Source organism: Colletotrichum phormii (genome assembly GCF_030913505.1).
Source record: "Colletotrichum phormii strain CBS 102054 chromosome Unknown BDP81scaffold_8, whole genome shotgun sequence".
In the NCBI taxonomy this organism is placed as follows: Eukaryota; Fungi; Ascomycota; class Sordariomycetes; order Glomerellales; family Glomerellaceae; genus Colletotrichum; species Colletotrichum phormii.
Genome location: NW_026851450.1, coordinates 860,813 through 876,091, shown reverse-complemented (window position 1 = coordinate 876,091; position 15,279 = coordinate 860,813). Strand labels below are relative to the sequence as shown.

Below are 15,279 nucleotides of genomic sequence, written 5' to 3'. Positions count from 1 at the left end.
GCTGAGGATCCAGCTCTTACTAGGTCGATAAGTCGGGGTAGGGCTGACTCTGGGACTGAGAGGTGGCCAGTCTGGCGTTTCTGTTCCTGGGCCTTGCCTATAGGGATAGTTTACTAAATAATAAGCGCTCATACAGGAACAATGAGCGCTCACCCGATCAGAGGGACTGATCATTGACAAGGGATATGTTCAGGACCAGGACTTGTATATAGGATGGACTCGAGCCGGACTCTAGGACAGACTTTCCATAGCTCTTCAGCAATTAACTTCGTATCAGATCTTATGATCGCTTTCAGCTATCTTCCCTGAGAACCTCTTTGATAAGACTACGATTGATCACCGCAGCCTTCCCTTACCTTACGACTTACAGACATAGCTTCCCTGAAGCTATCCCCGACTACGAATACTGTTACCAGTTCCGCAGCCTCAACTTCTGCAAACAAACCTCACTACGACTAGCTGGCCGTAACATCTTATCGAGATAGTTCGTCCTTAACTTCCTCCTTAAGTCCTTTATAGAATATAAAGATCTTAGCGTTGTCGGAGTAGTTAAGTCGGCGTAGATTTATCTAAATTCTATAATATAGTAGGAGGCTGATCCCTTTTATCGAAGGTTAGAGAGTCCTTTTTCGTGTTATCGTTCCTCGTCTAGTTCTTGGAATAGAGATAGAAGTATATTTTCGAATCCGTATAGTCCTTCGAAGATGCCTTAGGTCTCTAGCTTGAGAGTATTCTAATCGTGAGTTATTATAAAGTTAGTAAGATGTGGTTCGAACTATGCGAGGGCTTTTCCTTTTAAAAAGGAGGCGGTATAGATAACCTTCTCGGCTTCGTCCTTAAAGTTCATTCTGTAAAAGCGTTGGTAGGCTCTGACTTACGTGAGGAATCCCTTTAGTTGTCCTGGGGTTCCGTTAAAGGCTTAAGGTAAGTTAAGCCTAAGCTTCTCTCGTCCGTTATACGGCGTAGCGATAATATTAGCGGCAGCGCTTCCGCAAGTACAATCAAGTCAATTTCGACCCCCATATTTGCTAAATTGGATCTTTTTCTTTTTGAGGATTTGACTACTTGGTGAACTTGCAATTAATACATTTCAATCACCATATAAAAACACGTGCAAAATCCTGACTAATCGGAAAAAAGTGAGGCTATTCCTCATGATGACAATAACCCGAAGTTCACAGGCGAGAGGACGCTCCTCCTCAGCCAGTTTTTGCTGAGCTGGAGGGTATCTATAGTGCCCGACAGCATCGAGAGCCTCTGAGAGGTAAGGGTTAATTTGGCAGTACTAAAAGCCCTCTCGCAGTCAGCCGCCATCGCTGGCACGGCGAAGACGTCGAGGGCAAGCCGGGAGAGTGCCGGTAACGTCTCCGCATGGTCCCTCCACCATTGGACGGGATCGGACGTAGCCTCCGGAGGCTGCCGGAGGTAGAGATCGAGCTCATCCGTCCTGGGCGGCGTCTGCCGGCGCCGGCTGTTGACCCATTGCCGGTAATGCACATCCTCTCCGTCCCCGGCCCCGGGATCAACAGGAAGTATGCCGGCCTGTCAGCTAGACGGGAAGATATCGCCGGGCTCACGATACCACTGATCGAAGTACTCTGTGAGGGACTTCAGAGCCTTCTCAACCCATCCCTTCTGGTGTTCCTCACTCCACATATCTCGTAATTATGAGATGCCATATGATGGGTTCAGTATAATCGCACCAGAGAACAGTGGGGAGTCTCCGAGCTTCTCATAATAGGTAAAGAGCTTCTGCCACGCCTGCTCAACGCTGCTGCGTAGGAAGGTCTGCCACTCCTCGTCGAGAGACTCGAATCGGGAGGCAGATCGAGAGGCTGGCGATGCCCAGTCCTTGCGTACATGATCAGGTAGGGCTTGGAGGTTGTACTGACGGCGTTGTGCCCGGCTGGCACGCCTCTGAGATTGCTGCGACTGCTGAGAGTCACCCTCATCGTCATTACTGATACTGGGAGATATGCTGGCGTTGTAATAGATCTTCCAGTCGACGAGATGCGAGAGAAGGTACTCTATACCCATCGTAACCTCCCAGAGTCGACCGTGCCCATCATTAATACCCCAGCCCTCACACCGCTTCGTCTGGCGATAGAAGGGTTCAAGGATCATCCCAATCTCTGCGAGAACCTTCCAATCCTCACCAGAGAGTAGATCCTTCTCTGGGATGTGCTGGGCAACGTCGTCGTCGTCGTTGTTGGCCAATAAAAACGCCTGAATCTCTGCCTTCTTCTTCACAGCCCTCTCGATCATAAGATACGTACTGTTCCATCGAGTGTCGTTATTCAGTATAAGTTGGGCCTCCCGGCGTGACTTCAAGAAGATCCGGAAGTCGGCGTCTCCGTCAACCTCCGCTGCAGCCTTCCGGTACCGCTCCGTTCGTTGCGGAGAGGACCGGACGAACTTGACGATGTTCCGGAGCCGACCCACGGGCCCAAGCCTCCGCCAGAGCTCCAGATCGTCATCATACCGATCGCAAAGCCGGAAGAAGTCCGACTCGGCCTCCAGAGTCTCCTTGTCGGCGCCGAACAGGAAGGCCCGGGCGGCGAGGTTCAGGATATGGCCGTAACAACGCATACGCCGGGCCTTAACGTCGTCCACCGTCATCTCGGGCCAGATGGTCCGGTAGAAGGCTTGGAGGCAGGTGTCGTTATTCGTAGCGTTATCGGAGACCGTTACGCCAAGCCGGGCCCGGAGGTCATAACGGTCGACGACGTTGATGAGGGTCTGCGAGAGGCTGCGGCCGGAGTGGTTGCCGTAGTGCTGCGGGAAGGCTAGAAGACGGGACTGCGTGGTGCCGTCAGCATGGATGAAATGACCAGTAACTGCCATAAAGGCGTAGATATTCGGTGACGACCATAGATCGAATGAAAGATGTATCTTTGAGGCCGCAGAGTGAAGTTCGGACTTGACGAGAGCCTCTCCGCGCCGGCAGAAGTCATCAAGACGGTCCCGAGTCGCTGTCCGGCCCCACGGGATCTCTCCGGCGACCTCCGTACTATGGTACCGAAACATCTGCTGTACGTAGGTGTTATCGAAGTGGACGAATGGGAGATCAGCAGAGACGATGGAGGCAACGCAGAGGTCTCTCATCGTCATGATCTTGGACTTCGGGATGTTGCTGTTAGGGCGGGGTCGTTTGTACGGAGGGGATGATGCGACGAGAGTACTACCGTCAGACTCCTCATCTGACTGCGCAGAGATCCTGCAGACGTTGTGGCCACTCCAGCTTCATCAGTGTGTGATTTATATGGGAGGGAAGCTGGGGATAACATACCGAAGTAAGTGCTCTTGGGGCGCGGAGGTGGCGGCGGCGCCGAACAGACGGGGAGACCCCTTCGCGTCGCATCGTCGACAACTCCAAAAGGACGTGCCGGCACGACCCTGAATAATCTCGACGAGAAACTCGCCATGCTCTCGGATCCAGCTAGAGCGGCCACGGCCACGCCTTCGCGATAATTGCTCTTCAAGAACAAACTTCCGACTACCAACGACGATGGGACGGAGGTCGTTGATCGTGGGATTCAGAGGCGGGTCAGTAAACAGAGCCTCCGCGATCTGCGTCGAGATCCGGAGGCGCGGACCGCCTAATATCTCATATGCGTTGGCAGCGGCAGCAGTAGCGGTAGTGGCAGCAGTCGACATTATAAGTGTGAAGTTGATATAGTTAACTAGATAAAAATGGCTGAAAATGATGAGTAGAAGATGGGATGATGAATAACTCCTGCTAACGGCGTCCGATCACAGGCTTATATACACCATTCGAACCGCCGCGATCACCTCCACTTCTTCAGAAAGTTTCGAAGGGATTAGATTTTAACTGGTATTATGAGGACAATTAGTAAAATCACATCAAAATATGTGTAATGTTACGGCCAGCTAGTCGTAGTGAGGTTTGTTTGCAGAAGTTGAGGCTGCGGAACTGGTAACAGTATTCGTAGTCGGGGATAGCTTCAGGGAAGCTATGTCTGTAAGTCGTAAGGTAAGGGAAGGCTGCGGTGATCAATCGTAGTCTTATCAAAGAGGTTCTCAGGGAAGATAGCTGAAAGCGATCATAAGATCTGATACGAAGTTAATTGCTGAAGAGCTATGGAAAGTCTGTCCTAGAGTCCGGCTCGAGTCCATCCTATATACAAGTCCTGGTCCTGAACATATCCCTTGTCAATGATCAGTCCCTCTGATCGGGTGAGCGCTCATTGTTCCTGTATGAGCGCTCATTACTTGGCATGATGATGATGATGATGATATATTTAACGTCTGGTAACAAAAGGACGTGCCGGGCGTTATGCCGATATGGTTTATGCTAATCTAAACTATATTATAGGCTACCGTTTTTACCTAACGTTCCTGTTTAATAACTCGGGCAAATTTCGGAAAAGAAATTGGTCTCCTCTATCTATTCATATAGAAGAGAGGCTCCTTTAATAGAACCTAATAAGAAATTAATACTTACTTTAGCTAGTTATACGTTGTCGGAGGTAGCGCGGTATAGCCTTACGTCTACGCTTATAGAAATAGAAATGGACTAGTGTCTTGGGTTTCCTATAGCTATAGTTAAGTAACGTATCTTGATAAGCGAATTTTTCGTGGTATGCTGTAAAGTCTCTATGATGGGATCTTATTGCGTATAGCCTTCTTAGTAAGTGCCGAGGGAGGTGGAGTTCGGGCGGCTTGGGGTGAAGAATTATTTTGAGGTCGGTATATTGCCGAGGGTATTGGGATAGCCATTTTCTGGTAAAGGCTTGGAAGGTAGCTGCTTTAGCTTGCCTTTCTAGGTACGCTAATAAGGGCTATGGTTGTGATTTTGGGATTAGTTTGTAGGCTTCCTTGGCTAGAGTATCCGCTTTTTTATTTCCTGGTACTCCCGTATGCCTAGGGCACTATTAAACATAAACCCTGCCGGGGGTTGTCCAGCTCTCTCTTTTTCTCCGAGTCCAGGAGGAAGAGAGCCTATTGAAGGCCCTAAATCTAGCCTGGCTGCTTCCTGTGCTCTGGGAGTATAGTTTAGCCGCGACTATAAGGTTGTCAAGGTAGATGTGGACGTTATTTACTATACGAGCCGTAGGAGCCCGGGTGGCTTCTATCAGGCCGTAATACGCAGTATATACCTCCGCGTTATATACCTTAGTTTAGGAGCCGAGTGGTTCGGATCTGCGGAAGATCTGCCGTATAGCTTAGTACCCTACCTAGCCTGCTCCGGCGGAGGTGCTGCTGCTGTCCGACATCTAGGACCCGTTAATATAGATAATAATGTCCCGCTTGGAGAAAGTTACTATCCTGCCTATAAAGAGAGGGCCTGTTCTTCTTTGGTTTTATTAGGTTCGTAGCCGACCCTGGCGAGGGCTGTCTACTAATCCGCTAGTTGTTCCTAAGGGGGGAGTTCTAACGGATCGATGTATTTGGTATTTTTACTTACGAGGCTTGCTATTTATCGTAGCCGTGAGTTTGGTCTTGATTTGTCCTTGAGTCTCGTTCGGAGAGGGTGTTGCTCGTCTAGACGATGGATTCTGGTGGACGTTGTGTAGAGCTTTGCGTCTAGAATCACCTTTGCTGGGGGTAGAGCCGCTTCGCGCTGTAGGATCGGTATAGGCGTCGTTTTATATATAGGGACTATCGCTCTGATGGCTTTGGTTTACGTCGCGTCTAGTTAGTATAGTAGACTACTAACCCCGTTTGAGATAGTACGTCTATTCTTTATCTGGCTCTTGCCGGGCTACTATACTTTAGATATATAGTACTAAATATGTAGTATATAAGAGGTGATCGCTTGATGTAGTAAGTACGTAGGCGCGCCCTAGAAAGTGTTCCCTAGTCCCCGTAGTTTATTAATTATTTAGTATGCCTTTGCGGAGAGGTTTCTTACGTAACTCTTGAATGTGAGTTTATGGTCGAAGTGAACGCCGAGCTAGCGTAGAGAAGAGCCTTTTTTAATGGCCTAAACTGTATAATGCCTCTTATCCGGTAACTTTATTATGATTGATAGGTTTCCGTCTTTTCGTTTCTTGGTAAAGTAGATTAGTTCGGATGTTACGGCCAGCTAGTCGTAGGGGTAGTTTGCAGAAGTTGAGGCTGCGGAACTGGTAACAGTAATCGTAGTCGGGAATAGCTTCAGGGAAGCTATGTCTGTCAATCGTAAGGGTAGGTAAGGCTTCGGTGATCAATCGTAGTCTTGTCAAGGTAGTAGCTGAAAGCGGATGTTAATCCTGATACGAAGTTAATTGCTGAAGAGCTATGGAAAGTCTGTCCTAGAGCCCAGCTCGAGTCCATCCTTATATACAAGTCCGATCCTAACTGAACAGTGCTGTACAGTCCACTTTGTCTGGATATGTTGGATAGCTCATATCCTGGTTATCCAAGGATAGCTTGGATAACTCATATCCAACATATCCTTATCCTTATCTCTTATCTCTTATCATCACGTGACTTGTCCATAGTTCTTCCGTTCCGTGAGAGGGTGCCTAGTGTTCCTTGTCCTCTGCATACATGGTGCGCTGTAGCCACCGCGAACCTGCGGGGCAGAGCCTGCGGGGCAGACCTTGTTCTTGGTCATGCATGTTGGGTCGTAACATTAGACTTCCACTGAAAAACAACAACAAGAACAAGCAATATCACCACTACAGTCGGTGATCGTTGCTACCCACGATACTCGAGTATTTTCCTTTTCCACCTGTGAATCCAACAAAGACCTAGTGTACGAGGTTCTCCGGCTATCCTTGTTTGCGGAGGCGTCGGACTAGTCGTCCTGGGAGTACGGTGTTGAAAGCCCCTTTTATATCAAGCGTAAGTATAGAGGTAACTAGGCCTCTTTGTTAGGCGTACTTGATGTCGTGGATGGTCGCTGCGATGAGGTCGCTATAAGAGCGAAGAGGGAGTGCTCTAAACTATTGATCGTGTAGAACACGATGTTTAATTACGATCTAGGTAAGTCGTCTGGCGATGAGTCTCTCTAAGCCTTTTCTAAGGACGGCTAAGAGCGTAATTGGCCTATAGGAGCGCGGGAGTGTCTTGTCTCTTTTTTCTGGTTTTGCTAGGATTACGAGAGTTGCTTTTTTAAAATAAGTAGGATGCTAACCCTTGCGTATATACCCGCTATAAAGTAAGAGGATAATATCCTTAATAACTAGCTATACTATTTTTAAAGTAGCCGTAGTGATTCCGTCGGTCCTAGGAGTCGTGTTTCTTACGGTGAGAACCGAAGACCGTACTTCGTTCTTTGTAACCTGCGGGAAAGGAAGCGTAGTTTGCTTTTGTAAGACTGGGCTTTTTGTTAGTATGTCCTTGGAGATTATAGCGTTTTTAAGGAGGACGCGGGTAAATAAGTCGTGCTTCTTTTTTGGTTATAAGATAAGCATGTTTTGGTTATTTATATTTTGGAGTGGCGGGGTCTGAAAGGATCTTGTGGCTTTGTACTAACCGACTATTTTAAATATATCTTTGCTTGAGGAGGCTGAGGAGATCTTATCTTTCTAAAAGGCATCCTTGGAGCGTTTAAACTCGTAGAGGAAGTCCTGTTTTAGAGCTTCGACCTCCTCTTTTTCCTATTAATAGTTTACTCCGTGTCACAGACCCGCTGTCCTAGCCCCCAACCTTGAGGTTGGTGTTGAGTAATCCGGTGGCCGGGTTACGTAAGCCTGAGGCTGGATAAAACTCTGCATCCTGTATTCTGTCGCGCATGTCCAGAAACGTAGCTCCTTGAGCTACGTCTTGTCAACAGAGCCTGTACCTGTTTAGGATAGAGCCTGCCCGTAGCAATAGATTGTCTGATCCGCCTGCCCAGCATCCACCTGCCAAACAACCTGCCTGCTACCGTGACACTCCGGCTGCGCGGAGTCTTACTAATATCGCTCGCTTACTCGTATAGGCTCGGTATTTACGTATATAGTTTTCGCTCTAGTATAGTCTCCCTATACCTTTTCCGAGCGTGCGCTTATGGAAGCCGTGAGTACTTTAATAAGATAGTCCGTAAGCTATTGTACTAGGAGATCTAAAGACTATGGGTCTTAGATATTACTTATAGTGCGGCGTATAGGTTATAAGTTGCGTTTAATAATGCCGAGGAAAAGCTCCTCGTCTATCATGTCGAGCCGAAACCTTCCCGGGGTCTAGCTAGGTAAATCGATTAGGGCTAAGGGGACCCGGGTAAGCAGAGATTCGTGGTCTAATGTCGTATATAGTGACGTTTCTATACTGGTAGAAGCCCTATAGAGGTTACTAGACGCCTAGTATAAATCTAGGGTGTTACCGCCTTTGTACGTAGGTTCACCTATAGGTGATATTAGGATAAGGCTAGCGGCTTCTGCCCATTCTACTAGGTTTTCAGCGTCCGGGGAACTCGTGGCCTCGGGCTACTATGTCTAATGGTGTAAGTTAAAATCCCCCGTAATTAGTATTCGATCCTTAGGTTTAGGTTGCTAGGCCGCTAGGATATTCCTGAGAGCCTGGCTAGTGTTACGGCCAGCTAGTCGTAGTGAGGTATGTTTGCAGAAGTTGAGGCTGCGGAACTGGTAACAGTAATCGTAGTCGTGGATAGCTTCAGGGAAGCTATGTCTGTAAGTCGTAAGGGTAGGTAAGGCTTCGGTGATCAATCGTAGTCTTGTCAAGGTAGTAGCTGAAAGCGGATGTTAATCCTGATACGAAGTTAATTGCTGAAGAGCTATGGAAAGTCTGTCCTAGAGTCCGGCTCGAGTCCATCCTATATACTAGTCCTGGTCCTGAACATATCCCTTGTCAATGATCAGTTCCTCTGATCGGGTGAGCGCTCATCGTTCGGCATGAGCGCTCATTGTTCGGCATGAGCGCTCATTACTTGGCATGAGCGCTCATGGCCCCACCATGGTCGCTCATGGCCCCACCATGGCCGCTCATGTCTTGTCTTATCATCACGTGACTTGTACCATAGTTCTTCCGTTCCGTGAGAGGGTGCCTAGTGTCCCTTATCTCCTGCATATGTGGTGTATTATAACCGCCGCGAGCCTGCGGGGCAGGCCCTGTTCTTGGTCATGCATGTTGGGTCGTAACAGCTAGATCGTAGAGAGCTACGAGGGGCGTTGTATACGTCAATGACTATGAGGACCTCCTTTGTTCCTAAGAGGAGTCGTAAGAAGAGTAGGTCTGTGGATGGATCGGGTAGAGGCCGTATTTATATACCTCGTACCTTAGTTCCTCTACGGAGGTAGGTAAGTACCCTAGGACGGTCTTCGGTCTAGTTATCTACTGGGGTGAAAGTTTTAAAACCTGGGTGGTGTCTTGTGAGCCTCTTCTTTTCCGAACGGATAGACGGCTCTTATATTAGGAGTATATCGATCTGGGCTACGTAAGCTAGGTTTAGTCCTATTTTGTAGGCGGATGCCCGCCTACCTATATTTATTTATATAATTTATAGGGTTTTAGAGGGCTGTATCTTTTTTATGTCTTATTTACTAGGGTATAGTCTATCGTTTATTCTTCTTTACCGGAATGTCGATGCGATTACTAGGTCGCATTTCTCTATAAATTTTCTCCCTTAGCTCGGATGGCCCGTAGCTAAGCCTTATGTTACGCCCGCCGCAACTTGTCACTGTGGGCGCGTAGCTATATAATGCAGAACAAGGGACAATGATGCCGGAGTCATCATTATCGAAGCTTTTGCTTTGTGCCACAGTTGGTTGCCTTGTCCTGCTCGTAACACATTATCCCTCCTCTAGACTACCCCCTTTACTACTTTAGGTTGGATAGGGTAAGTCGCATCGAAGGCGGCGTAAGGCCCGTTATACGACGGGTATTTAAAGGGGTAGTCATAGCTATCGTGACCCTTAGTGCCGCCGTAGGGTGCCTGGTGTTAATTAGTTGTGTAGGAAGGAGAGCTATACTTAAGGTATCTCTTCCTTCTAGTATACGTTCGTTTACTATGAAAACCGCCATAGCGGAGATATTAAGGAGACCTCTTCTCCTTTAGGAACTACAGGTTTATAAAAACGCTGGCCCCTATTAAACAGAGGCGTCTTAGTAGTTGCTTTAGAGCTTCCGCTTTAAACTAGGCTATTACCGTACCTAGCTTTTCGACTTCGTCCTTCCTAGAGAAGTATGTTTTTTTAGGCTTGAGTTTCGTCGAGACCTGGATCCCTTTAAGGAGCTCCTTGGTCGTGATTTCCAGCTTAGTATTGGTTACTAGATAATGCCTAGTATAAGGGACGTTTACAATATAGGCTCGGATCTAAGTATCGCGTTACTCGATCGCTTACGCTTAGAGAAGGGCAGCGATCTATTCTCTATTCTCTAGCAGGACTTTTATACTATCTATTAACGAAGGTAGGAGTACTAATCCTGTCTTAACATGGTCGATCCCCTTAAGGGCTTCTCGGGCTTGGGGACTTAGCCTTTCCCAAACGAAGATATATATATCGTAGGTTTTCTCGTTCCGAAGCGGGCTTTTAGGTAATAGACGCGCAAAGACGCGTAGATCCTTTAAGGCTGCCCGGTTTATAGCTTATTTTATAGCTTATTTAGCTAGCGTTGGTTTACCCTATCTTTTGGATAGTGGCTGGCTCACCGCTGCCGTATATGAACGGACTGGGGGCGGCTGGTTCTGGGTTATGAGCGAGGGATGCCCCTGGGAACTCAGGTCAGTCTCGCTAGGCCCTGTACTAATAGCGTATATAGACCTTATTAGACTACGTTAATGCTAGTTTGAACGCTGTTTCTCCTCCTAAAGCTCTTTCTCTAAGGATTCGATCTTCGTCAAATAGTCTTTCAAAAACTGTTTCCTCTCGGCGTCCCGATGTAGGAGGTCCTGGACAAGATTCGAAAGCTTATTGATCTCGTCTTTGAGCTTAGAATTGTCCTGGTGGTTGACCTGCTTAACTACTCTGATCTTTGTAGTTGACTTCCGGACTCGTCCCGACCGCCGAGATATACCGGCGTCCCCGTGAACCGTGATCGATGGCCCTACATCTAGGGAGACCGCTATGGTCGTGGAATTTAGCTCGTATGGGCTGATGTTGAGAGATGATAGTGTAGTGGGCCGTAGCCCTCTATAACCTTAATAATTACTAACAGTGGGTACCTTTCGAGGTATGTGTTTAGAAGTTCTTACTCTGAATAGTTTGGATTGAATCCATGAGGTGGGTGTTGATATTTGCTCCTTTATGTCATGTGGTCGTGGTTGGGTGGCCCACTCGCTTGTCTGGCCCACTCGCTTATTATGTACGTTATAATAAAAATAAGAAAGCGAACTCACGAGTTGAAGCTATTAATACCCCATTATAAGGCTTCTTTACCTCGACATAAGTCCGATAACGGGAAGACCCCTCGCCGAACTAAAACAAGACCTTTATATAAAAATAACGAGTATAAAGTATATCGGCGGTTACTAAACGAGCTTCGATAAATTCCAAAAGCGTAAGATGCTTACGATCCTCTATTTTTATCTTTTTAGATTTTGCCTTCGAACCGGATTTCTCTATGCGACTTAATATAGTATTAGTAGTTAACGTAACTATTCGTTAGTGATCACTAAGTGGATACTGGTGAGCGCTCACTTTAAGTAATCACTATGATTACCTTATCGTGTGCTCACTTTCCTTATCGTTACGTGACTTGTTCCATAGTTCTTCCGTTCCGTGAGGAGTCACCTAAGTTCCCGGGTTCTCTGTATATATCTAGTAGATAGCCGCCGCAGGCCTGCGGGGCGGGCCCCCTGGCCTTGTTATGCATGTTGGGTCGTAACATCTACGTAAACCATATTTATAGTTTATCTTACTAGTGTAAAGTTTAATAATCGGTGGTGTGGTGACTGTAAAATTCGATTTCTGCTTTGACGCGTGAAAAAAGTGTTTTGGCGGAGTGCCTCTTGCAGTCTGTCGTACCGGGCCTGGATCTGGGTCGCAGGCACAGTGTGATGGTCTGTGGAGACTTGTGAAAGACTTCAAGCTCCCCCTTGAACAATTTTTAATCTTCTAACTTTCTCGGAGAATACTCTAAATTTCCGTATAGGATATGCGCTTGCTGGATAATCTTTTGTCAGGGAAAGAGCACGGCGGGTGTCCCTTGTTCGGTTACAAATGGGAGGCTGGCTAGGGCGAGGGAAATGGAGTTGCTCCACCTGAAGGAATCGTCTTTGACAAAAGTAGAGTCGCTTGCGACATTCTGCAGCAAGCAGGGGTTCTCTGCCTTAGTGTCTCTATTCTTGGGTAGCTTCCTTCATGGCGCAAATCCAAACCTTGGACCCGAAGCTTCTCCATTACTCTGGGCTGTGATGAAAGCGAGCACGGGTCATGATGGACTTCCTACTACAAAATTGTCAAAGTCGAGGAGATGACAAGTGTGTGTTCTTTGAAATTCAAGTACTAGTGTAGGATTCCGAAGTGTCTGCCTAAAGTACGTGTATCCTCCACCGTGTGGGTGTCCCAGAAACTCCATGTCCCTGATGTTGTACCGCTTTGTAAGTATGCCCAAAAAGCAAAATCGTAATCTCGTAGTCTAGCTCAACTGCTTCCGCCAAAAGCCAACCACCTCGTCTAACTCGGGCCGGCTGTTCGGGTCCCTCCCAACACACCGCATAATCATGTCTTGCCACTCCTTCGGGACGTCCATCGCCATGGCCGTCCATACCGTAGGATCCGGAGACTGCTCGACCTGCTCGAGCAGCATCCACATCGTCCTGCCCAGACTGAACACCTCCACCAGCTCCGCCGCCCGGGGACACGTCGTCTCCCACTCCGGAAGGACGTTCCAGTCCGGGAATCCCCACTTCTGATTCCTCCGCGGCGCGCCGGTGTGGGGTGTATAAATGACCACCGGCCTGCCGTTCGCGCCGGTGGAGAGGGACGACTCCTCGGCCTCCTGGTCGATGGTAACCTCGGGCGGATGCGTAAACATGGAAAATCCGCTCTGCTCCCAGTCGATGAGCCGGAGGTTGTTCTGGTCGTCGACGAGGATGTTGCCGGGCTTCAGGTCCATGTGGAAACTCTCGGCGACTTGGTGGGTGTGTTGAATCGCGAGGGCCATCTGGTAGCACCACTTGGCCTTGAGATCCAGCGGGAGACGTCGGCCGGCCCTGTTGGCGCGCATGACTTGCTCGTCGACTGAGTCTTTGCTCAGGACCGGTTGGAGAAAGCCGCAGATGCGGTCCTTCTTGTCCCCGTCTTGTACGACGACGAGGACCTTGGGGCAGGGCATGATGTTCGGGTGGGGCGGCAGGGTGTACAAGGTGCGGATCTCGTGGAGGAGGGTCTTTTCTTGGTGTTCCTTAAAGTCTTTGCTGTCTCGCTTGTACTGGTCAAAGTCCATGCCCTTGAAGACGAAGTTGGCTTGTGGGGTAAGGCCGGACGCTTTTTTAGTGACGATCCTTGCTCCCGTCTTGCCGGGGAGGGTCCCGAGAATCTCGAGGTCGGCGAAATCCACAAGCTGGAAGTCTGTTGGGCGTCCGCTTTTGCCGAGGCTTGCAATGAACTTGTCGAAAGGGGTGAGCTGGTTGATGTAGTGTTCCCTGACGGGAGAGATCTCGCTTGCGACGGCCATTGTAAGTGATATTAAATAGAGTCTATCGTAAAGGGTTGAGGTTTCTGCTCCTAGAAGAGTTCGGCTCGGGAAGGCGAAAAAGAAGTCGTCTTTTTTTATTTTCCAAAATAGGTTCTCTAATAAGAACAGTGAATGAGTATACAGATTCACCAAGAGACGAAGCTGAACAGAACAGTCGAGTTGGGACGGAAGACTGAATGTAAGCTGGAAGACTTTTGAGTTAATACCTTTAACCCATCATCAACTCTGATTGGGTGTCAACTCGAGCCTGCCGCGGTTGTGAGTCCCATCTCAACTGATGGTAGCATTTACCAGGCTCTCTTTTCTTCTTCCGCTGATTGACAAAGTCCCTGTGGAGAATGGTCAAGGGAGCGAGGCAACTTCGGTGAATGAAAGGGTCCCGGCAGATGCGATTGGGGGTATCAATCGCATTTGAAAGTCGGTACGGGAGCGCACGGTGAATCTGCTCCGGGACCATTCCAGACCCTTTTTTTCTGTCTGTGTGAGACTTGAAAAGAGAGAGAAAGGAATTTTGAGATCCTCCGAGAAAAGCGATATCACTGCCAATACCTTTTTTTCTTTCCCGTTCCAACCCCGGCTACCTAAGCCCTAGGGTCTAGCTTGGGAATTACCTATGATGCTTCGTCAACGATGTCTTACCTCGCTCTCGCCCATCCTGGTCATCTGACCGAGCGAGAAGTGAGGCGGGCGTGAGATGATATCACGAACGCCATCATCCACGAGAAAGAGTCGACCGAATCCATGCGCGGGCAGGATGCATGCCACTAGGCGGGTGGTGATTGGTGGCATCCCGCAAAGTGGCAGGGTGCGTGCTTCTTCATCCCTCACATTCGATATCTGACAGGTAAGAAATCCTCCGTCCGGGAAGGTTACGGCCCTAGCTGGCTGGCGGGAGATCAGATATCACGAAATGCCTCGTGTGCCTGTTGGCAGAAAGAGGACAAGGGGGAAAAAGAAGGGTGTGTCTTTCCTACCCGGCACGCCAGAGCGGCCAGACACCCGCTGTCGAAAATGGGCAAGGCGTACCATGCATGCGTGCCATGCTGTTTAAGTCACATTCATCGATGCGTGACGTAAGACACGAGCATGAGACAACAGGGACGCTACAGGTGTAGGGGGCGCGCACGCTGTGAGTGAGCGTGTACGGAGTACGGATAGGTCTTGCAAAGTGAGGGATTTCAGGTGAGCGAGGTGAGTCGGCTGGCGATCTTGCCGGATGGAGGCCGAGGGCTGAATGTCATTGGGGGGTTGAGGATCGGACATGGGTTCAGATTTATTGATATGTGCCGCGGGAGCGCTTCGACCGGGGTGAGAATCATTTTGCCAGTTTGTATGTAGTTATGTGGACGAATATGCGTGTGTGCGTTTGTGTCTGTTTGCTCGGACGGTGTCTCCGGGCTGGCTGAACACACAACGTTGAGGAGGCGTCCCCCAATGCCTGTCTTAGCTTACCGGCGGTGGTATGATGGGGCGTATTTTCGAGCATGTCGTTGAGACAATCGTAGGTGAGATGGGGGATGTGATATGATATGATGCATCATGGGGGCCCCAGGGTGGGAGGGGAGAGAAAATGTGAGATGAGAAAGGTCCATGTCGGTTCCCAGGAAAAAAGGAGGTTATCGGGGCGATCGCCGATGTCCAATCGCGGTGGGGTGTCCCGCCGGCACCATACTCCATAGATTGACCCCGAACCAACCCTCGCCGATCGTCCCATCTGATGTTTGTGAGGTGACAGTCTAGCGGGAGCAC

General features: G+C 48.9%; 1 protein-coding gene across 1 annotated transcript; it reads right to left on the bottom strand.

Annotated features, from left to right (window-relative positions):
- Window positions 1-12,468: 12,468 nt before the first annotated feature.
- On the bottom strand, window positions 12,469-14,006 carry BDP81DRAFT_372607 (phosphotransferase enzyme family protein; the record flags this gene model as incomplete). The annotated part of the gene is made up of 2 exons (XM_060586658.1): window positions 13,737-14,006; window positions 12,469-13,625 (listed from the first exon to the last, which is right to left on the bottom strand). Exon 2 carries the CDS (start codon window positions 13,507-13,509, stop codon window positions 12,469-12,471), a length of 1,041 nt encoding a protein of 346 aa, XP_060446314.1. The 5' UTR covers window positions 13,510-13,625; window positions 13,737-14,006.
- Between the last annotated feature and the right edge of the window lie 1,273 nt (window positions 14,007-15,279).